Genomic DNA, 23,946 nt, shown 5'->3' with positions numbered 1-23,946 from the left:
CAGTGTAAGGGAATCATGAATCAGCTTTTGGCACTGAAGAAGATTATAAATCTGTTTAGCAGACATTAGGACAGGAGTTATGAGTGCTGCTCTAGACCAATATATGTTTGTATCCCTGCAAGTATCTGACGTTACATGTAACACAAATTATTAGTATTTGAAATAACACAAATTTCTAATTGGTAACAATAAAGAAATTGTATTACGCAGGGAGAACAGAAAATAGAGTCGTTTGCAGTGGAGATAAAATACTAATTCATTGAAAAAAATGTTTAGTTCTCATGCTGCTTTAAGTTCATTTTGAGACACTGGTCTTCATTGTCACAGGTCGGTTAGAACTATGAGGTGAGTGGAAATCACTCATCTCATAGTTCTCCTTTAACCTCCTTGACGGTATTCCCGAGTGTAGCTCGAGGTTACTTTTACATACCCTGAGCTACACTCAGGAATATCCCACATTATTTACTTACCTTGTCCCTCGAGCCGTGCGGTGTCCTCCGGCCAGCGCTGACATCTGTCTTCTGGTTTCCGTCCCTTGCGAGCTGACGCGGCAAATTCGGAAAAAACCCCGGAAAAAACGAAGAAATAAAATAACGAAAAAAATCCGAAAAACAAATTGCGCCGAAAAAATTCCGAAAGTCAAAATAATCATACCGCCAGGGAGGTTAAACAAACTAAGGGCTTATGACCATGGGTACAAATACAAGCACATAGGCATACAGCGTAAAAAAACACCTGTATTTATGGTGCCTGGCGGCCCCAGCTGTTGCCTTTTTCTGTCCAAAGGATTATATGGCCAGAAAATACTGTACGCAGGTATACATGTGTAAACGACATTACTAGCTTTTCCATATGCACAAGCGTAAGTTTCCGTACACACATGTTTCACGTTCAGGAACTTACGTGTATACCGGCATACAGTGTTTTCTGTCCATACAATCCTACGAACACAAAAATGCAGCAGGTGGGGCTCCCAGGAGCCACCAATAAAGGCATATTTTACACTGTATGCCAATACGCCTGTATTTGTGCCTATTTGCATGAGCCCTAAAGATAAAGATTTCTGACTTTCACAGACTTTCATTCACAGCATGTTTGTTCCAGGACAGTGACTCAGAAACATTTAGTCCCCCTTTGCGCCACAAAATGCTCAAAACAAGGAATCCCATTCATTTCTATGGCCCCTTGTTCACACCTGAGCGTTTTGTCGCAAGCAAAAAAACGCCTGTCGCTGGAAAAGGTACATGAGCTACTTTTTGGCACATTACAGCACTTTTTGGTCCTATAGACGTCAATGGTAAACTGCAACAAAACGTGTGACAAAAATTATTTAAATGCACATTTCCAGGCATTTCCCATTCAAGTCTATGGGGCAAAAAAATGCTGTATTCTGTCAAAAAGTAGCTCAAGTACTTTTTCCAGCGTCAGGCGTTTTTCTGCTTGCGACAAAACGCTCAGGCGTGAACACGGGCCATAGAAATAAATGGAATTCCTTGTCTTGAGCATTTTGTCGCTCAAAGTAAAGCGACAAAGTTGAGCAACAAAATGCCTAGGTGTGAACAGGTACTAAAGCCAGCCACAGCCAGTTAACTAGCATTTTCAAAATGTCAGCAGTGGAAGCCCTCATGACAGGTATACTTTAAACAAGTCATGTGACCAGTAACTGAAGGGTTAGCATGGTAATAGTTAATAATCAAGTGGTCTGCTTGTCTGTGATCATTAATTGCTGGGTGTGATAAATAGGTGCTTCTGGAAATAGTATTGCATGTAAGGCTGGAGATCTGTCTGGGTGAGTATCTCCCGGGACATTGTGTAAAAGCTGAAAACTCTAAGAAGCCTTTTTTTTTTTTTTTAATTGGCAGTTTTATCATTACCTTCTCCCTGTAATGTGCATGTGATGTTGCTCTGACTTGAAAGACAATTGCTCTCTTCATTAGATATGCTTGTAGGGGGAAGGGTGGTATAGTGGTGGCCGAAGGGGGAGAAAAATTCATCATGTGCAGATATCTACATTAAAACATCTTTTGGTTTAAGGAATGTTACATCCAGGTTTGTCAAAATTCTTGCCTTTGACCTATGCTCAAGCCTTTTAGTCACAAGGCGATCAGCATGAAAGTGGTCATGTGCTGGGTATACTACACTGATATAAAAGGATTAGGCTGGGCAGGGAAACTCTCCTGGCTGTATCAAAGGGATTATTAGGAAATGGGCTTCAAAACAAACTAAAGGCCATCTTTAACATCCAACGTTTACGTGCAGGCACGATCCTACAGCTACTTACAGGTATGTGATGTTTAGAAGGGTGGGGGTGCTAATAAAATTAAATCAAATCTGGTAGCTGATCTGAAGTTATTTAAACAAAATGGGTAATGTTCTAGCTAAATTAGAACAGTTTTCCAATTCCTCATTTTATCTATGATCCTTCAAAAATCTGAAACTGCTAACTCTGTATAACTGACTATTTGACTGATCTGTAGGTACATTTGCTGCTTTCTTATTACCTCTTATAACTTACTTTTGCTGGTCCTTGTTTGCCTGAGTTAAACCAAAGCTATTGGGGCTGAATAATGAAAAGCTAGAGCAATTATGAAGCTGCTGCCTAGTATGGTCATTTTAATTTTACCAGGGACTGCAAGATTAAACCTGTTTTTATGGTATGGCTGCATTATTTCTCTAGTTTTAAATATCGAATATGTTTTGTTTGTTTTTTATAGTGTGTCTTTTTATATCCTAAAGATTTCTTTGCACCTCTGCAAATTAGAGGTGTGTGTGGTATTTTTAATATAAATGTGTATATATTATAGTTTTAGCAGGTGGACAAGTAGAGGCTAACCATGCACGTTTAACAATCAAAGTAAATGTGTAACGCCCACGCTGCCTTGTCACTGGTAGGGATCGTAAGCCACACGCTTTACTGTACAAGCCTGAGTAGGAATTGAGGTGTGGGAAACTGTCTGGGTGTTTAATAGCTTTCTGTCCATAAAACTTTAGTTGAAAAGCTATGTTAGAGCACTACTGAATCATTAGCCTGTCCTTGTACGCCTGTGAAGGTAAGATGTCAGACTTTAATGTCCTCAAAATATTTGCTGCTTTGTAGCTTCCTTATATATCCTAGAATAGTTCCTGTTTTTGTATTAACTGTGATTCGAGTGTACAATTGCAGCAATCAAATTAGTTAAGCTTGGTGTGAAAATCTCCTGTCTGAACAAGTGCCTTTTGTAATAGCTAACATGGCAAACATCAGTTATTATGCGTATTAGATATGCTGAGTTAAAAAGGAGGGGCTCCTTCATCAAAGCGGGTTGGTTTAATTTCTAAGCTTTAATGGGCTTCATTTCAGAGGTTTTATAATCTTGTTAAATGTTATAATGCTGACCACACCAGTTCTCTCACCTGTATCTGTTCTTCTACAGCTGTGACTGTCCACAAAACAATGATGCTGTGCTACAAGTTATGGCGTACCTATGCGGTGGCATTTTTGGTTACCCTCTTTCATGACCTGATTTCTGCACAGTTTCCTCGTCAGTGTGCCACTCCAGAAGCCTTAGCTACTGGAGAGTGCTGCCCTGGTCTTTTCCCTCAACAGTCTCCAAATCCTAGTGACCAGTGTGGCTTTACTGTTGGCCGCGGCCTATGTGTGCCAGTTGTAGCAGACTCCAGACCTCATGGACCCCAGTATACACTTGACGGTCTAGATGACCGTGAACAATGGCCTCTCCGCTTCTTTAACAGGACTTGTTTGTGTAATGGACGATTCCATGGTTATAACTGTGGAAGCTGCAGACCTGGATGGACTGGTGACAATTGCGATCAGCCCCTTGTAGTTGGTAAGTGAACAAAAATTAGATTTGACATTTCACTTAATACTTAAGCAGACATGCTTTATACTGTTTCCACTTAACAAAAGGCTCATCATATTAAATTGTCAGGTAAATCCATATTTTAATGAAAAAAACATTTTATTTGCTAATTTCCTGTGGTACTAATAACTAGGGAGTTTTTTGTTTTTATGTAACTAAATGGTGTTGAATTGCACATTTCCTCTATTACAATCACTCTAATACACATTTGTAGCAATAAAACTGACTCATCACTTTTGTTAAATGTCTTCAGAGTCGAGAAATTTTCAAATACTTTTAAATATGACTTTACAGTAGTGGGTGTTAGGTGTAAGTTAAAAGAAGACTTGCCAGTACATTTCCATACAGGCAGTGGGTTCGTTCTTTGCAAAAACATTTAATTTTTTTCACATAACTGAGAAGAGATGGGGTATCTGGTACATGCATTAACAAGGTGCAAAACTTGAGTTCAGAACCATCTAGCTTCAGTGAATTTCTGTTAACTTTGCAGTAATCTTCTTCCAACTGTAAGTTTGCATAGTTCACATAAGGGGGAAAAAACAATCTGACACAGGAAAAATAGAACTAGCTATTTTATGAGACTCTTCATTGCAAAGAAAATGTGTTCAAAAGCTAAATATTTGGCCAGAAAATTGCTTGACTAGCTGTAAAAAGCTTGTTTTAATTGTATTTTGGTTTATAGCTTAAAACTATCCATATAACTAAGGCCTAACACTACCCTGCCCAACCTATAGAAGAGAAACCTAGAATTAGTCTATGAACACCTTTCTGCAATACTCTACATATTTAGTTTTAATCAGATGCCTGTGCTGAGCACTGTAACTAACTTCAGAAGACTTGCTTTAAATCAGGAGAATCATTGCTTTGTGAAAAATCCATGCAATGCAGAGTGGTTTTGATACTTCAGATTAGAAAATATATAAAATAGAAAAAAAGAGACTATTTGTAACCCAACCCCCGACCCACCCACCTTCGTTAATGCAGATTGATTTCTCACTACTTTAAATTATTTCTGACTGGTTGCAGTAGGCTAATACACTTGACCCTACTGAATAAGCCTGACTATGTGACTAAATATATTGGAGATCTTCACAGTTTAACCTCTTACTAAAGGTTGTAGGTCATGATGGAAATAAGGCTATCTTTACTTGCTGCCGCCTCCTCATCCACTAGCTTCAAATTTAATGAGTCACTGACTGAGAACAGTCTACAAGTTTCTTCTGGATCGGCCAATCACCAGCAGAAGAGAAAGACTTGAAGATTATTATATTTGAAGCTTCCATATTTCCATCAAGTTCTTCAGCTGCAATGCTCATCCTTTTCTTCTGCTGTTGATTCGCTGATCCAGAACAAACTTGTAGATTGCTCTGTCTGGTGGATGAGGAGGCACCAGTGACCGCTTCCTTATTTCTATTATAACTGGTTCCTTTTTAAAAGCGAATGGAAAGTCGGCCAGAAGAAATGTAATGGGGACATGGCTTTCTCCTCCAGTCACCAAGTCCTCTACAAAGGGGCATTGAGAGCAAAAAAAATTGTCTGTATGAGTGGTTAGCATGCCTGCTGTCCAAGTGTTGTGTACATTGGAGGGGACTTTAAATGCAAATGTGTAAAAGCATTTTTCCTATGCGCATGGTTGCCAAATAGAACTTTTATCTGTAGTACCACATACAAGATAGAACTTTGGAGTAAGCGATACCTCATCTCTTTTTGCTGATAATTTGAAGGCCAATGGTGGCTATTGGCACAATCTGATGAGTGCAAACTACTTGTTTCAACGTGCTTTCCCTCAGCTGAGCTTCATCAGAACTGATTTATTTAAACATTGGGAGAAAGTTCTAAGATCTGATCTACTGGCATGACATCAAGTTCATTTTGAGCCTTTCTATGGGTAAGATTTATGCTAATCTTTTCATTATATTCCAGTAAGAAAAAACATTTTGGACCTACGCAAGGAGGAGCGCCAACGCTTTATTAATGCACTTGACCTTGCAAAAAATACTGTGCATCCAGACTACGTCATTGCTACAAGACACTTCAACGAGCTCATAGATCAGGAAAGAAATACTACAAACTTTGAGAACATTTCAATTTTTGACTTCTTTGTCTGGACACACTTCTACAGTGTCAGCAAAACCTTTTTGGGCCAGGGTCAGGGAAGTGCTGGTGGGATAGACTTTTCTCATGAAGGTCCAGCATTCCTAACTTGGCACAGATTTCACCTGATGCAACTGGAAAGGGACATGCAGGTATACCCTTTAAAATCATCTTGAATATTATGACATTATGAACTTGTATGTCTTTGGAAAGTGTGTGTGTGTGTTCACAATTCTTATTGAGTCATTGAATGAGGCTTCTGTGCTTGTGTTCAAATGCCCCCGCTGCCATGGGATATAACCGTCTCTTTAACGTTTAATATTTGAGGACTGCATTGAGTGAAATGGAAATGCCCCATTTCTGTGGACACGGAGCTAGGAACAGGTCTTGCTTCTGGCGTCCCTGAGAAATACAAGAAGCAAAAAGTTGGCTTACAGTATCCCTCCAAACCGTGACTAAGAGCCCTGCTACACTAGCCGCTCGCTAAAATGTTCCATTTTTGCATGCAGGCTAGTGTGCCTTGCTAGCCTTGGGGAGGGTATACTGACCTGTCTTGCATTGAAAATCTCTGTGACAAATTGCTTTGCATTAATTTTACAAAAAGTCTACGTGACCTGATGTTGCAATTTTATTTCAGCATCGCAACCAGCTAAGTGCTTTACACACAGCCCAATCCTCCCCATGAAAGATCCCACCCCACCCTCCATTTTAACCCCATTATGATTATAAACGCTTTCATGTACATATATTTGATCGGATAACAAGTTGGTTACATCAGTCTTCTCTTCTCGCAAACAACCCTTGATGTTGCAAACTAAGTATTCTAGCACATACGTGGACCTTTACATTGGCTATGAATATGTAACAAGCATGTTAAAAGGCTTTCTAGGTATGGTTGTTTTATATATTTATTTTTCCCCACACTCCAGAACCTTCTACAGGATCCTGCTTTTGCCCTTCCCTATTGGAATTTTGCTATTGGTGGAAATGAATGTGATATCTGCACTGATGACCTAATGGGCGCAAGAAACAACTTTGAACAAAATCTGCTAAGTCCAAATTCTATATTTTCTCGGTGGCAAGTTGTATGTGAAAATGTAGACGACTATGAAAACCTTGGAACTATCTGCAACAGTAGGTCTCAAATCTAATTCTGCCTCAGGCAATATAATTGCTAGGGATGGCCTATCCAAAGTAAGGCTGCCCATACTCTGCTTGGTGTATATACAAGTGACAAGACCTATTCAAGTACTGATCATGGGTGATCATGTAATACAGGTGTTCGAATTCAAGCACAACAAACCAGTAAAGTGTGTAAAGCACCAAACATGGTAGAGAATTTCTGTCACAGGATTTTCTAACTTTTGGCTAAGTATGTTTAGTCACCAGGGTTAGGTTAAAATGGTGCAGAAATCTTGACAATGACAGACTGGTCCTCTTATCTGTAGAAATAGTCTGTGGTCACCCCATTAATAAAGCTGCTTATTAATGTACAAGTTTATTTTACAGCCTATATAGCTATAGTTCAGAGGCTGTTTTAAAGCCTGACCTGAAAAATGCTGACTATTTTCTTGCAGGTTAGGCAATCGCAACAGATCTGACCCCTGCTGGTCATGGGGCCACAAGTAGAAGGTTACCAAATTATTGGTTAAAACTGGTTAACTTTCCTGTTCTTACCTGTTGTTTAAAGGTGTCTATTCATAAAGCAGAAATGGATTACCAAAAGTTCCCGGTTCCAACCATCATGGCTTTCTATTTTGTACCATTTCAAGTCCACTTGCCACATGTATGCAACACAGGTAAAACCGTTTTAGTAATTGCTAATTTTAATCTTGCTTTTTAAATCTAAATTTGCAGGTACAACTGGTGGCCCAATAAGGCGTAATCCAGCAGGAAATGTTGACCGACCCATGGTCCAAAGACTTCCTGAAATGGAAGATGTTTTGCTCTGCTTGGAAGTAAATTTGTTTGATACTCCACCATTCTTCTCAAACTCTTCTGAAAGTTTTCGGAATACAATTGAAGGTACAAGGTTTTTTTGTTTTTCTGTCCCATCCCTCCCCCTTCCATTTGCCAGCAATAAGTAATTTGCACAGAAAAAGTAATATGCTAACAGGATGATGGTTGTGGCTTACTGGTTTGCTTGTTTTTGTAGGGTACAGTGAACCTTCTGGTCTGTACAATCCAGCTGTTCGAAGCCTTCATAATCTAGCTCATTTGTTCCTCAATGGCACTGGAGGACAGACCCACTTATCTCCAAATGACCCAATCTTTGTACTACTCCATACTTTTACTGATGCAGTATTTGATGAATGGCTAAAAAGGCATACTCCAGGTAAGGTGAAGAAGTGGCGTTTTTTTTAAAGAAACCTATGAAATGTAACTATTTTCCTGTGCGAAATAAATGCCTTGAGTAATTCTGATACCTATGGGTAAATTGCAGTAAAGCTGTAGTTTGGTAGTTCATGGTTAACCTGTAGTGTATCTGTATGTAATCAATAGTTGTGGGTGGGGGGTTTTATTTTTCTTCAGGTGTTATGTCCTAACTGCTGCAGGACTTTTACATATGAAACGTTGCTGCCTTTTTTTCAGATTCGTCCCAATATCCACTGGAAAATACACCAATAGGCCACAACAGACAATACAACATGGTTCCCTTTTGGCCTCCCGTGACAAACAATGAAATGTTTGTAACTGCACCAGACAACCTGGGATATTCATACGACGTTCAATGGCCTAGTAAGTAATGAGGTAGACCTCGCTGTAGTTCTGTTTGAATTACAAGACTTGCACTAGATTTTTTCTTAAATATTTTACACTTTGATGTTGGTACATGCTGCTCTTCCTTTTCTATATTAAAAAGGCAGTGTATACCCATAGAGATCCACAACATCTCTCAATAACCCTAGTGAAATTATCTGAAGTTCAGTAGAAGGCATTCTTAAAATTGGGGAATATCCACCACACGTGACTGACTAATCTATATTTACTCCACTCAAATCTGTAGGGGGGGACGTACAGCAAGACTAGGCACAGTATGAATCATAGACTGCAGTGGCTTAACACGTAAATGTTGTAATTATGCCTTTATGTGATGTCATTTCAGGTGCCTGAAATGCAGGGTTTTAAGTGCCAAGAGCAAACCTACATTGACTTATCCTACTTGGGGGGCCACACCATTATTTAGGAGCACTAACTTTGTGCTTGGCCTACCCTATAAAACTAAAACTTAAAACCGGCCTATATTAGCTATCACTACTCTAAAAAAGCCATGCACTGAACTCTCAAACCATGAAATAGATCAAGCTCTTAATTAAAGAACACCACGCCCAATGTAATGCAGGAGAGGAGGAGTCTGTAGTCAAAATGGGAACAGCCTAGGGTGACAACACTGCTCCTCCATATAGTGTTAGTGACAGGATTACTAGATGAAAATCAAGGTGGGGTGGGGGAAGGAATTGAATGCAGCCACCATATTTAAGGTAAGCTGCAATAGTTTGGGTTTAGAACTGGTTTTTAAAAACTCCTAATGGTTAGCCCTATACTTAATACGACCTTTAAAGCTGACATTTTAATCTGTTTTATATGTTGCCTCTCCTGGTTCTGTCTACCAAGCAAGTAGTGATACTGAAAAAAACCGGTATCGGTGCATCCCTAGTTATGACTGTATGGGTCTCTGTCCCGATTACTACTGTTCCCTCCCTGTTTCTTGATGTGCGCTTTTTAGTTTGTGCGGTAAGCCAGATTATCAGGTTAATGCTTAACCCTATCCAGTTGATCTAAGAGTGCTGACTTTTAACAGTTTTGTCTATGTACTGCCCCAAACCCATGCAGTATCTAAATGATGTGTTCCTTTTAGTGGGACTGTCATTGGTCTTCATGTAGATATGTGAATGATGCAGTATCCGTAGGGTCTGACCAAAGCCCTATCGACCAGTCAGCACCTAGGGGGACCTGAGAACTATTGTCAAATATATTTGGGAACAGTAGAATCTTTTGCCAAGATCACAATTCTAAAAATTTAAGCTGCTACATGTCAGTTTATGTATGTGATCTAAGTTGTCTATGGGTTCTTGCAACTACCTGGGTGTAAGTTTTTGAAGTTTAAACTAGATCCATGATTGGGTGTGTCATTACCCTAATGGCCTAGTAGGATATGTGGATTTTAATTTTTTTTTTTTCTTTAACACAGATTCTGTATGTTGCATCATTTAGCGTATATTTTTCTAATTAACTGCCATAGGCTACATCTAAGTTTTTTTTTTTTTTTTTTTTTTGTTTTTGTTTTTTTTGGATCAGTGTCAGGCTGGGTTTGAAGTATTGTGACTAGTGTAATTATTATTTTTTCACTCTCCCAGTGCTTTTTAATATTTTGGCAAATGTTAAATAAGGTTGCTTGTGCATTGTTTTTTTGAAGTGGCAATTTTAACAGGCTAAATGTTTGCACAAAATGTGTGCAGTTTTATTAGGTGTGTAACACAATGGTTACAGTAATGCTAAGGCTAGATATAAATGAATCTTAAAGGACTGCTCTCTTTATGTTACCTTCTCTTGGGTACTAGAAATTAGCATTACAGTATTCAGGATAGAATAAAATGACTGTTGCCACTTAAAGAGATGGCATTGTCACTGCTTTGTGTCTGATGGTGGTGGCACCTGGGTTCCAGCACATCATAAAGGGTGATGAGCAAAATGTTTTGCATATGCAGTTTGTGTTCTCACTTTGTGTGTGTGTCTTTGTCTGTATCAATTTTTCCCCTGAAAAGTCAGTGTAGGTTAAGGTGTTTACTGCACCAGTATATACATGAAGGTGAGAGACAGAAAACCGCAAAATGATGCTTGAATATTGATTCTGTTTCTTTAGGTCGTCCATTGAGAAATACAGAGATAATTACGATAGCAGTAATAGCAGCCTTAGTTCTTGTGGCTATAATCTTTGTTGGTGCCACATGTGCTATTCGGAGCAAGAACAAGAAGAATGAGGTGCTACAGCCACTCCTTGGTGAATCCTATCCACGTTATGCTGAAGACAAAGAAAACACTCAAGCAGTGTAAAATCAATATTATAACTATAGACTCTTAATTTGTTTAACATGGTCCTACCCAGTTTTGATGTCTAGAAATCCTCCATGGTTTTTAGTGCCATGCAGTGATGTCCTTTTTTGTAGGTTTCCTGTACAGAATTTTGGTAGAAAAGCAACGTTTTCTAGCTAAATCTAACCTAGAATGTATTTTTTTTTTCTTAAGCTTTTTAAATTTCTCCATTGTAAGGTTGCGTTCTATGTCCTGCTGATGAGATTTTAAGCACCCTGTCCTGTAGCGATGTGAAATGCTTGGTTTGTGTGGAGGAATGCTTTGTAACTGCAGATCTAAGTAGCAATATCGTTAAATGTGTGAATGCCAAATACAAAAAAAACTATAATAAACAAATATTTTGCAACTGGCAGTCTGTAACTTAATTGCTCTTTCAATGCCAGCTTATTGTGCTGGTTACAGTAATACAACTTGCATTATAATAGAGGTAATAAGTTACATTTTGGATTTCTGACCTGAGAAACTAAACTGGGATAAGTAATTTGTAAAGCTAATTTTAGATATTGACTAAATTCCAGATGGTTCATTACAAAATTGGCTATAGAGGCAGTTTCTACAGAAGTATATTCACCTTCAGAACTTGGACACTGCAGCATTAATTGTAAATCCTCCAATGAGGAACAAGATGAATACATCATTTTTTTTATTTATTTTTTACTATGGACTGGGAACAGGTGTTGGGTGCTCTGTTTAAGCTATAGTGACCAATTAGATATGTTCTTATTTTGTTTAAGAAAGTTGGCATGTCTGGTTGCAGCGTTAATTTTGACAGCAAATTTCGACTTGGTTTTTGTCAGTCTTTTGACAAATGCCGTTTTAGTCATCTGCATTATTTTATTTTGTCGACTAAATCTACAGTAGATTTAACTGTCCCTGCCACCACTGTATGGCATACGGCCTAAAAATTTGTTTCCATCTGTCTCAAAGATTACATGACTTTTGCTGCCCTGCTATAAGCTCATGGTTGCTTTAGTGACCATGGAACTTGTATCGGAACAGTTCCCCTGACAGTCTCCTTTAAATTAATAGCTGCCATCAGCGGAGGAGGGAGCCGTAAATTCAGGATGACCGAGCAGTGTGCAGCTCAGAGTTGCTAGCTGTCAAATCCTGGATCACTGGCGGCTGTCCTCGGTGCGTGTCTGAGCAGGATGATCACTAAATGTGTAATCTTTACCAATCCTCTGTGCAGAGCAAAAAACTGGAGTGATCATCAGTTCACTCCAATGTTTGTAAACAACTAGGGACACATAGTACTGTGTTCCCAGTTATGAATGAACAGAAAGTACTTTACATCACTTCCTATTTATTCACGAGTTTCTCAATGGGTGAAACCCTCAGTATAGAGCAGGGATGGCCAAACTCTAGCCCCCCAGCTGTGGTGAAACTACAAATCCCATGAAGCATCTCTCTCCGGGAGACATGTCTGTGAGAATCTTGCAAAGCCTCATGGGATTCATAGTTCCACTACAGCTGGAGGGCTGCAGTTGGGCCATCCCTGATATAGAGGGTTCTACCCATTCATAAATGATAGTAAAATATTTCCCATCATACTATCGCCCGTTATGAATGGAAAGCACTCGGTACAGAGGCTTCCCATTTATGAGTGCCGAGATGGCAGAAAGAGTGAGCACTGGTGTCCACAATTTCTATTTCAAAAACAAAATGTCAGGTTTTAGACCCCCCCCCCCTTAATATTCTTTTTAAAATAACAATTTAACTGGCAGCTCATTGTAAGCATTATAACAACCAATGGCCGTACGTTGTGATGCAGTTAAATGTACGCCTGTATAATTTTATCAACACACCAGCACAGTGCACAAACTATTTTTAACATAGGTTGCTTATTTAGGGTTTGTTTTTTGTTTTGAATACAGTTTTGCACTAAAGGGGCGTCATTTAAAAATTTGTTGTTTTCACTCTACAGTTTTATCTTTTAGATTTATTTGAGAGTTGTCTGTGGGGGTGTTTTTTGGCATGGATACTGATTTTATAGTGTGCTTATCGGTTTTATTTCTTAAACATATATGCAATTATCACACGACCTAAAAATGTAGTAGCACCATCTCTTTTGTTTAATTCCACCAGACCTGTGCTTTCCGAAAATATATGGTTGTGGGGGGTCGGGGTCTTTTTACGAACGCTAGCAACGCAGCAGTAGGCAATCAAAACAATGAGAAAAATGGTGTTGCCAGCTTAGGTGTAAAGTGTTCCGGAGGGCTTGGCAGCAAAGGGTTAATATACTCAAATCTGATGGGTTTAGTTGGAGTAATTTTAAAAATTTTGTTTAAACCACTTGAATATGACCCTTTTTTTCCATTCTTTCAAGCAGAAGTGCACAGTATAGATTACACCCAAGTCACAGGTACATTGTGAGCACACGGTTTCATGTTACTCGTCACGTACAGTGTACGTGACAAGTCATTTGGTCCCTTTGTGGCTGGACGTACAGTGTACGTCTCCCGTCACAAAGGGGTTAAACATATGTGCCCGAAAGGCATTTGACTACTCCAACATCCCACTTAAGGGCAGGGCCCTCCTTACCATCTTGTCTTGAATTGTGATTAGAATGTCTTCCTTCCTTGTAAAGTGCTGGGCAACTGTTGGCGCTGTATAATAAACAGTACAAACACTGGTAACATATGACTGGGTAAAAAAAGCCATGGTAAATCTATCCAAATAATGCCATAATTTCACCTAAACATATGCAAAATAAGCACAGCCATAGAAATGTCTTCTAACCAATTTTTTCTCTTTTTTTTGCAAGGTGTATGCATTTAAGTACACCATCTGAGGCCTTTGCTGGAGAGGGACCGTGACACTGGACCACCAATAGAAAGTGTCCACTCATGCAGGCAGTGTGACCCAGTTGGCTTTTTAAAGTCCCATGCTCCCAGCAATCAAGTCACTACTGCTTGTTAGCTGTTGAGTTGAGACATCGGCCACCCAAGGAGTGAAATGTTTTCATTTGAGTTAACTCAGGCTTGCATTGCGAGACAAAACAGTTCAGCACACTAAACCAAGAAGCGAAAACTGGAATGTAATGAGCAGGTATGGCTGCCTCATGCAAATATACAAAACTGACACCTATACACAGGAACAAAGATTAAGCATTGTTTCTAGCATTATTTATGTCAAATGTATAAAATTAAAAGGCTTTTCTTAAAGATAATTGGTGAAAAGATTATACATGCCAGGTCTGTGTGCAGTAAACCCAAGATTATCATCCCAGAAGTTTTTTTGCAAAAAACAAATAGTAAACTTTGTGCCTAGTGACAAATGATCCCCACTGAAACAAAGCACGTCCAGTCTATATTTTAGAGGATGAAAACTGTCCGAATAGCTTTTCATACAGCAGGTTCCAGAGTTTTTATAATATTCTTTTCTTGTATGGCAAGAATCATATATGCAAATTTTTTTTTTTTGCTTTCTGTTCTTGGGTCATTTTAAGAGAAATACTCAGAAGCATGCATGCTTTTAGTGGAAGCTGATTTGCATTTAAAATCTGTTTGAGGATCAGTTTGGCTTGCATTTACTTTCTCTTACCGGTGAATAAAAGCAATGTAATGCATAGCAATCATCCATGCTGGTAAAATACTGCTCCTTACAATCCATTTAAAGACTATAATCCAGGCCCTACAAAAATTTAATTTTAAGCTTGTAAAGTGTAACCTATATACAAATCAATTGGACCAAATACTTTACAATGCACAGAAGCCCATACTTCTGTCATTGATCATTTAAAGCATTATTTTCATAACTAGGGTCTGTACTACTGCTATATTGATGATCTGTGTTGGTAAACTCGTAGAACGCTTGATATAATGTAAAGAAGCATTAGAAATCTCACCCTGGACAAAAAAAAACTGCTTATTGCTAAGTTGTGTGTTTGGGATGGGGTGATACACACTACCAAGAGAAATCTGTGTGTGTGTGATTTTATATATATATATATAAATAAATAAATAATCATATCATGTTCAACACCTTGTCCATATCTTACCCAACTTAGGTCTGCCAGGATCAATGTACCTTTAACCCACCTTGGATTTTACTGCAGAAAATTTTCCACATTCAAGTGCATTCTACAAGCATAAAAGGAGCAGTATGCAGTGCTAGGACTGCCCCTAGTCCTCTCCAATGGCACTGCTTATCCTACCTATGGGCCATAAGGAGTAATCTTCTCCTGCTTGGTACCTGTATGAGGTATGACCACATTTGTTGATGGTCAGGTCCAATGAATGCACATGATTTTACATGCCTCTGGGAGCATGAGAGAAAAAAAGGTTATAGGATCAGGAAGCTTGGATAATGGAAGCTACACAAAACATTTTTACTTTTCATGTAGCTTTTCTAACATGAGTTCTCTCCATTCTTATTTAGAGAGAAGAGCCACCACTAAACGCCCTCTGAAGAAAATCATGAAAACTATGATGAACAGAGAGCATGTAAAAACCAATGCTCTAGTTTGATGTAAGATTAGAGCTGTCATTTTGTGGTGGTGGGTTATGGCTGGGGTCCCTATTATTGCTGCTCTAGGACTGCTGATATATTTCTAAAAAATGCTGCTCTCAATTGCACAATGGCTTTGGTGTCCTTTTTTCTCATATCTAAAGAGTAACACTTTCTCTATAAAAACATACAAGCACAGTGGTGATGTGGTTATTTGCATCACTCGGTCCCTGTTTCAAATCCTGGTCAGGACACTATCTGCAAGGAGTTTGCATGTTCTTCCTGTGCTTGTGTGGGTTTCCTCCCACACTCCAAAGATGTGCTGGAAGGTTAATTGGCTCCTCTCTAAATTGTCCTGATATGTATGCATGTGAGATAGGGACCTTACATAGTAAACTCCTTGAGGGCAGGTATTGATATGAATGTGCTCTATGTAAAAGCGCTGCATACATTGTCAGCGCTATATAGATACCTGTAATAAATATGATGATTCCATGTTGGATAGCCCTGTACCCCCTTTTCCACTTACAGAGCTAGGTTATTTTTCTTTTAAATAAATATTCATGTAATTTTATTCTTATCTAACTACCAGTAGCTGCCTCATTTCCCACCCTCGGCTTATATTCGGGTCAATACTTTTTCCCAGTTTTTTGTGGTAAAATTAGGTACCTCGGCTTATATTCGAGTATATACGGTATGTGTTCTAAGTTAATGTTCTTTAGCACATGTTGCTCACAAGCATTGGGCATGCATTTTGGAGGTGCACCCATCCATTTCCAGTGGGCCTCAATGGCCATCAATTTATTAAGCAAAGTGCATAACCTTCAGCATATATCAGTAAACACTTGCACTGCAGCAATAGGTCAAAAATAATTTAGAATTAGATTTTTGTACCAGCATAGTATGCAGAGACTAAAGGGAATGTCGGACATAAAATGTTAGAGTCAGTACTCTAGTTCTTATGTACCTTAAAGGATCTAAAGTGCTTTTTTAGATAACTTCCAGTTCAGCTCAACAATCACTGCTTTGCAGACAAATCTGGGTTTGCGGAGGCATTTTTAATCCTCCAAAAAGCTGCTGTTCTGGTGACTGTAAAAATAGCAACAATAGAAATGTATCATTGGTGTTGTGACGGACTGGATGCTGCAGAGGCTAATGTTGGCAAACTATTTCTCAGTGGCCTGGCTGATCGTGGTGTACTGTTACCAAATCTAGATCTGATTTGCACAGGTTTATCCTTACTTGTATGTATTTTCTTTAAATCTAACTTTTAAGCTTCATGGTGCAAAAATAAATAAATAGTGGTGCTAAACTTGGTCCATTCTTGAGTTTTAAAGATTTAGTTTAGTTGTAAAAAATGTAAAGACTAAAGTACATTGGAGTCCGGCCGCACTCGGAGGGGGCTTGCCTTGCGTAGGACCCTGTATCACTGATGAATTTTCAATAAACTGATTCAGGGGGGAGTGGAGTGCAGCCGGATTCTTTTTTTACATGTTTGGTTTAAATGAGGCAAAACAAAGGGCAAACACACTCATCAATTCGTTACAAGCTTTACAGCAAGGTGCACACGTAAGGGCTTCTAACAGTAAAACAGCAAAACGTTTCCCAGCACACTCACCAGCCATCATGCAAAAAAACCTGTCTAACCACTAAGGTTAAAAACAGAGGTTTTAGATACACGTCTTCTGCAGAAAATGTGAAAGCCGCACAGCCACGTCAAGCATCTCTATATAGTGCGGTCCTAACTTTAAACTATGAGAGTCTCTTGGAGCACATGGAGCAAAAGATTAAATTGGGTGCAGGTTTGTCAGGAGGAAGCCCAACCTCCCTTAAAGGCACAGGTACGCACAAGGGACCCCGCACATCACAACGGCAGCAGGTTTGAGTGAGGACACACTCCTGTCAGCGAGCACTCTGGTATCTTTTCCCTGCTAAAGCCGCGGAGGAGCGGTGCTTTATTTCTATGCCTTGGAATAAAGTATATCAGTTTTATAGAGTTCAAAGCAAAGCATCGGAGAACAGGATTACATTAACAGACATTCGTTCATTTTTGCCCTTACAAGTGCACAGTTGAAAAATATATTTTAAAGGCATTGCAATTCTGTTCAGTCATTTTTTTGATTCACAAACCTCTGCAGCATTGTGCAGATAAGAACATTACTTTATGCTTCAGATTTACCTGTATTACCTGCATGGTCATTGCACAGAGGTAATGATGCTGATAAACTGTCGAATGAGCAAATTGGTGTTGGAAAGGTGACAATAAAATCAGCAATGCTAAGTCAGAAAATATGTCTGTCCCCTGCCATGCTGCACAGTGTGGCAGAGGTGAGTAGTACAGTTCATGCATATGCATTTCATTTGTGTATAACAGCCTCCATTTTCATAGTCTTTCCTGTTATATTTGCACTGTGTCTAAATATAACTGCACAGTTCAACAGGCACCAGATTGTGATGGTGCTGCCCAGTGCACTCCATAATCTCACACATTTAGTCAGATATGTCCTTCTGTGCGAGGACACATATTGCACTGAAGAACAAACAGGTTAAAGTCTTATCTCCAATCTGCTTCTCTGTCTTTATAAAAATTATAAATAAAAAAGTTTCGGAAAAAGCAGTCAGCAGTAGATATATATAAATATAAAGTTAAAGGCTCATTTTTTTTCTTCACTCCGTCACGGAGTCGCTGCAACAACTTTTTAAAGGCTTCTCCGATTAACCCGTCCTTCACCGATATAGCGGCTGAGCCAACCCACCCAGTGTAGTTGGACACGGGACCGAACAAATATTGTAATGAATGGGAAACAAAGGAAAAATTAGGTACCTAATATAGTAATGAATGTTTCCCATTCATTACTTTCGCAAGACTAAAGTCTTGCGATGGTTGTAGAGTGTATGGCCACCTTAACTTGTTGGGCAAGTTGAGGTTGGCCGCAACTAACGATCTAATTGCCTACTGTGTGCAACATTGAACACTTGCACTTATTGGGAGTTTATATTATATTTTTGCTTATATTTTGAGCTTATATATTTTTGTTTATATATTATATTTTTGCTCATATTATTGCACATTCCCACTTTCCCTTATGGCCGAATACAACTAGCTTTCACTATTTCGTTTAGACGGAACCTTGGAGTTGTAGATTTTAATAGATACACACAAGAACCAATCACTCACTAGGATTTTTTTCAAAAGGCCATCACACTTTTTTTTTTTTTTATTATTTCACAGACATCACTCACCTTATCCTGCACTTTATATTCACTTCACATATTTGCAGAATAATGTTTCACATTGGACTAATCACCACGGAACCATACTGTGACTATTTTCACTATTCACAGTAAAACCAAATAGATTCACTTACCAAGAGCAACATACCCACTTCTCTTTAAAGCACTTAAACACACATTGTTGCGGCTGGTGTTTTAAATCCGACTCCTAGCGCAAACTAAGTTGTTTTGAATATTCTGCAAAGTAAAGGAGTCACCCTAAAACAGGATATCATGACCAGTGCTCAAGGGACCAGCTAATTGTACAGAAAGCTACAAATTTCAAACATCAAGGAGCAGCATCCATTGTAAGTGATTTAATCAGCAGATGAAATAGATTAAAACATGTTGACTTTAATATCACTTTCACAGCTGACTTCAATGTTAAATTCTTTCTTCAGTTTCTTCATTCCAGTTCTCATGTATTTCTGAACAGTACAAGATTTAGGGATTGCCCAACGCTGCAAAGAATAAATAATGCAGTTGAACAGATTGATATTTACCCCCGTTGCTCACTTTACAGACCATTCTGGAACCATGTATACGGGGAGTGGGATTTGCACCTATTTGTAGCACTTGCCAAGCTAGGGTCACACATGAGCTTTATTTGCCATCAATGTCACACCACGTATCCTGTCAGATGAGAGGGTCTTCTCCCAGCTTTCTGCTGTCTGCTTTAAATGCACTCTGCATTCTCTTTTCGGTTGCTCAGCCAGCAAGGTGACGCAATGAAAGTCAACAGGCCTGCAGAGTCTGATGTGCGCTTGACATTGCAAGCAGCTTTTAAGACAGGACATGGCGGCACCAAGCAAACACTTTGCTGAGAGCAAGCATTTACTGGATCAATAAGTTTAAAACACCCCCTGGAAGCATACAGGATGGCTGCTGAGTGTCCTCTTAAAGCCCCGTAATTGAAACCTTAGGCCAAAGACATGCAGGTACTTTCACTACCAATTACCATATTACCATTAGCGATTACTACAACAAACTGTTAAAAGTTTTCATGTTTGCCTGTTTTGGTTTCCATGTTTCTTATTAAAAAAGATTTAAACCTTAACTGAATGCCATTGTTTGTATCACAAACAATTGCATTTTGTAAATTAATACATTTGTTTTTATTTTGTTTTATCTCAGTGTGGCTAGTCTTCTGCGGCCCTTTTTGCAGCCACTACATTTTACATGCACTTCAGCAATTATTCATTTACCAATGGACCATGCCTATGTAATGTGTTTTCTAAAATGGCCACCTATAGTTTCCATTAGAAGTCTGTGCGATAAGGTGACAATGCAGGAACACAATTCATAGACAGGAAAAGTGTTGTCACCCTATGAAGGGCAGTGCCTGAACAAGTACATTCATGGCAAGGTCACCCGTTTACATTCTAATGAAAGATACAGATTTTAAAATATTGAACATGACATTTTATGAACATGTTAAAGCTTTTACAAAAAGTTAAGACAGAAAGAGTGTATAAAGCACCACTGTGACATTGCAAAACTAAAAACAAACACAATTAAAAATGCATAGATGAACATTTACAACAACTACAATTATAAAGATGTGGAACTACAGTTAATACCTCTATTTGGCTTTTAATAGCAGGGTTAGAAGCGCTGTCAGGCTTCTATTGCTGTCTGTGTGCTCATTACAGATGAAGTAAGGTGTCTTTTATAAAACATTTCTGACGGGTGGGGTTTTTATAGCAGAAGAGACTGTGTAAGTTTCATCTGCCAAAAATCTCCTACCTGCCTCAGCAATTTGTGCACGTGCAGCTCAGTGCACAGACCCGGCATGCGGAGATGCAGTAACTTTTGTGCACATGCCTGGGAATGACATCATGCCAGCCGTCCAATCAAGAATCCAAATATGCCAAACCTGGAAGTAAGACCAGGAAAAGATGACAGCATCTGTGCCAAAGTGGGCCATTATGTGCTAGTATGCTCTGCATACTAGCACATTATGGCAAACACTTACAGGGGGCTTTTTTTTTTAAATGTACCCCGCTCACACCACAACACAGGTGTGACATCCAGTGCGGTATGCTGGAAAAATTGCAGACATGATGAATGCCAGCTGAAATTGAAGGTGACTCTTGCAGTGGGAAGTGCTGTAAGCTCCACACTGCAAAGGTTAAAGTGACAATAAACTCAGGAGTTCAATCTTAAAAATGCAATTAAGTCCGTTAAAGTGGACCTGTACATTCAGAAATTAAATTCTACCAATGCATCCCTCTATGTATGAGGATTAATAATAACATAGACATGTCAGGTGTAAAATGCTGGGATTTTGAAATACATACACTTGCAGAGTATTCACTTCCTGCTTTGAAAGTGCAAATTACTTCAGTTTGCCAAAGCAATGCACACTGGGATTGCCTTATCAGCAGAGCATTGCTGGGAAATCTCATCTCATGAAAGGCATTTTCCTCCCCTGAGATGATGTGCATGGTCACATGTCTAGTCACATGTGCCAGTATTTCAGGAAGTAATAGGAGAGCTAGTAACCTGCCCTTAGTAAACATGGCCACTGTCAGAAGACTGGGGAATAAAAGAGAAATAAGGTATGCAAAGAATACAAAGCCTGCAATTATCTAGAAGTATCTATTTGTAGATTGTCATTAGTAAACATTTCTAAAGGTGTGTTTGTTGATATTTTAAAGAATGAGGGTAAAGGACCACTTTAACTATTACCAACAATATTCAGTATCTTATTTGTGTCTCACTCAGCTGTAGAACCTCAAATCATCTCTGAATTGGTGCTGTCACTGTCCTTCCTTCTGGAGGGGGGCTACTTTTATTCCCCATGGTCCCTGTGTGTTGTGTTGTAAAGTAGCCAACGCCCCAAGCTCACTCCAGACAGGCCTGGAACAGCAAACGGAGGCGTCTGTGGAAGGCCTACATGACAGGGGTTTGGGAAAACAAAAAGGGGTCCTGCTAGGGTTAATTTGTTCCTAGCAACAGGGAGGTTATGATGTGACACTTACCTGATTGGTCAGAGGTGCGGAGAGGAGGAGTGTAGGTGGATCCCTGAGGAAAGAAGATTCCAGATCCAGACGGAGCCAGCAGCGTGGCAGTAGCGTCCCGCCCTAACTTTTGTTTTTGTGTGTGGTATTTCCTTTTGTTCGATATTTGCATTGTCCGATTGCATTTTGTTTTGATATATTGTTCATGTCGCTGCAGCCGGGCAGGGTATTGGGGTCCTTGAGGATCAATCTATGCAGTTGCTGTTTAATTAAGAGCGGGGAGCTGTCTAAGGTATGGAATCCCTTTGTTAACGGGTTGGATTGTTAGTCGTCTAATGTCTGCTTATACTGCTAAGTCTCTGAGGCAGTGTGGTGCGGCTGGAGGCCATGTAGGCAGACACTGGTTGGTTTGTTGTGGGATGGCCTTCAAGGACCTCAGTTCCCGCTGTCAGTTATTTTTGGAAAGATTTTGTTAAATGATTTTATACTTAATAAATTGGCTGCTGTGGCCACTAAAATCCAATATCAGTGTCGTGTCAATTAATTAGAAGGGGGATTGGTATAGAAGTCTTAAGGTGCCCATACACCTTACAACCATCGCAAGACTTTTGTCTTGCGATGGTTGTAAGCTAATTGTGCACTTGCACACACTGGCCCGTTCGGCATTTGTCTCCCGAGCAAGCCCGCCGACAATCATACGATTCTCGGCGGGTTTTGAAACATGCTCGTTAGACAAAAGATGTGCGATCGTACAGTAGAAACGGTCGCATGCCTTCCATACACCTTGTGATTATCGCACGATCGCGGGATTTCCCGTGATTATCGTGCGATAATCGCAAAGTGTATGGGCACCTTTATGCTGTTTCGTTAATTGACCCTTACAAAAGGTAGACAATAGCCTTGTCATGTGATAGACTACAATCTCAATACAAATTATTGAACTAAATGTGAGATTGTAGTCCATCACGGAAGCGAGCTTAGAGCAGTGGCTACTTTACAACACACACAGGGACCATGGGGAACAAAAGTATTAACCCTCCAGAAGGAAGGACAGTGTCAGCAACAATTCTGAGATGATTTGAGGATCTACAGCTGAGTGATACACAAATAAGATACAGTATTGTTACTAGTTAAGGTACATGAATGTATTTTTAAAATGTAACTCCTGAGTTTAGTGTCACTTTAAATGATTGTTTGTGTCCACCCATGCTTCCCCCCCCCCAACTAGTTCCCTGAAGCCACACTTTGCTGTCATCACATGCAAGGCAAAACCAGCAGTCCTGCATTGTAAGTGAGAATGTTGAGGGTCCCCCTACAACCCAGAGTGTTGGAGAGAAGCGGAGAGCGCTGGCTGCCAGGAAAGCATGAGAAAACATAACTGATTTTTCTGTTCCTCCTAGACAAAAATTAGCATTTAACCCTTGCAGTGCAATACCTTATTTTTAGATATGATATGTGAATGGGAACACACCTATAGAGGGGTTTTCTCAAATTTGATTGCAGAAGTGGACATTTTCTTTATGTGCTATTGCAAGGTGAAGATGAGCCATATAGGTGGTATCACTCGGCATTGAGGAGTGCAGGAGATGTGCATCAGTAGTGAAGGAACAGGTTTCTTTACACAGAAAAAGGCTGTACAGGTAATGCTACATGTGGGCTCTTTCAATGTGTGGTGGGAGGCTATGTGTAAAAGCTGAACTTACTACGTACTATAAGGGCTCAGTCACACCATAGCATTGCATTTCAATTCATTTGAATAGCACCCCAATGCACCTCCTGGCCGTAATACTGGAGGTATTCAAATTAAAGAAAACACTGCGCACCTAGCGTATGTCGCAGTATTCTGTGCTTTAGCGCGCCATAAATACAGGAATCCTGTGCACTTAGCGAAGCGCTATGATGTGAACTTGCGTAACAGTTTGTGTAACAGTTTTCTCTTTTGTTTAGTTGTTTTATAACTAACTTTGGTAATGAGCGTGTGATACTGCTCCGACTTGACAGATAATTGCTCTTTTCATAAGATGTGCTGGAAGGCAGGGGGGTGGTCTAATATTTGCATACGAAGTAAATCCCTCGTGTTCAAACATCTGAATGAAAATGCCATTTTGGTGAAGTAAAGGAATGTTAAGTCCAGCTCTTTCAGTATGCTTGACTTTGACCTATGCTCCAACATTGTGGTCATAAGGCAATCAGCTTGCAATTGGTCATGTGCT

At 39.5% G+C, this 23,946-nt stretch overlaps 1 protein-coding gene across 1 annotated transcript; it reads left to right on the top strand.

Moving 5' to 3' along the window:
• Positions 1 to 3,415: 3,415 nt before the first annotated feature.
• TYRP1 (tyrosinase related protein 1) lies at positions 3,416 to 11,058 on the top strand. The gene is made up of 7 exons (XM_018556479.1): positions 3,416 to 3,827; positions 5,784 to 6,106; positions 6,884 to 7,088; positions 7,812 to 7,979; positions 8,110 to 8,289; positions 8,547 to 8,693; positions 10,819 to 11,058. The coding sequence occupies exons 1-7, from the start codon at positions 3,434 to 3,436 to the stop codon at positions 11,007 to 11,009; spliced, it is 1,608 nt and encodes a 535-aa protein (XP_018411981.1). The 5' UTR covers positions 3,416 to 3,433; the 3' UTR covers positions 11,010 to 11,058.
• Positions 11,059 to 23,946: the final 12,888 nt, after the last annotated feature.

The sequence above is a fragment of the Nanorana parkeri genome, unplaced genomic scaffold (genome assembly GCF_000935625.1).
Source record: "Nanorana parkeri isolate BGI_ZX_2015 unplaced genomic scaffold, ASM93562v1 scaffold239, whole genome shotgun sequence".
In the NCBI taxonomy this organism is placed as follows: domain Eukaryota; kingdom Metazoa; phylum Chordata; class Amphibia; order Anura; family Dicroglossidae; genus Nanorana; species Nanorana parkeri.
The sequence above is the reverse complement of the archived record's forward strand: the minus strand, read 5'-3'. Positions and strand labels throughout refer to the sequence as shown.

What these genes read in the sequence shown, in the direction of transcription:
- TYRP1 (XM_018556479.1), top strand. Translation starts at nt 3,434, where the DNA reads ATGATGCTGTGCTACAAGTTATGGCGTACCTATGCGGTGGCATTTTTG. An exon ending in CGATCAGCCCCTTGTAGTTG is followed by an intron (nt 3,828 to 5,783) that starts GTAAGTGAACAA and finishes ATTATATTCCAG; the next exon opens with TAAGAAAAAACATTTTGGAC. An exon ending in TTTTCGGAATACAATTGAAG is followed by an intron (nt 7,980 to 8,109) that starts GTACAAGGTTTT and finishes TTGTTTTTGTAG; the next exon opens with GGTACAGTGAACCTTCTGGT.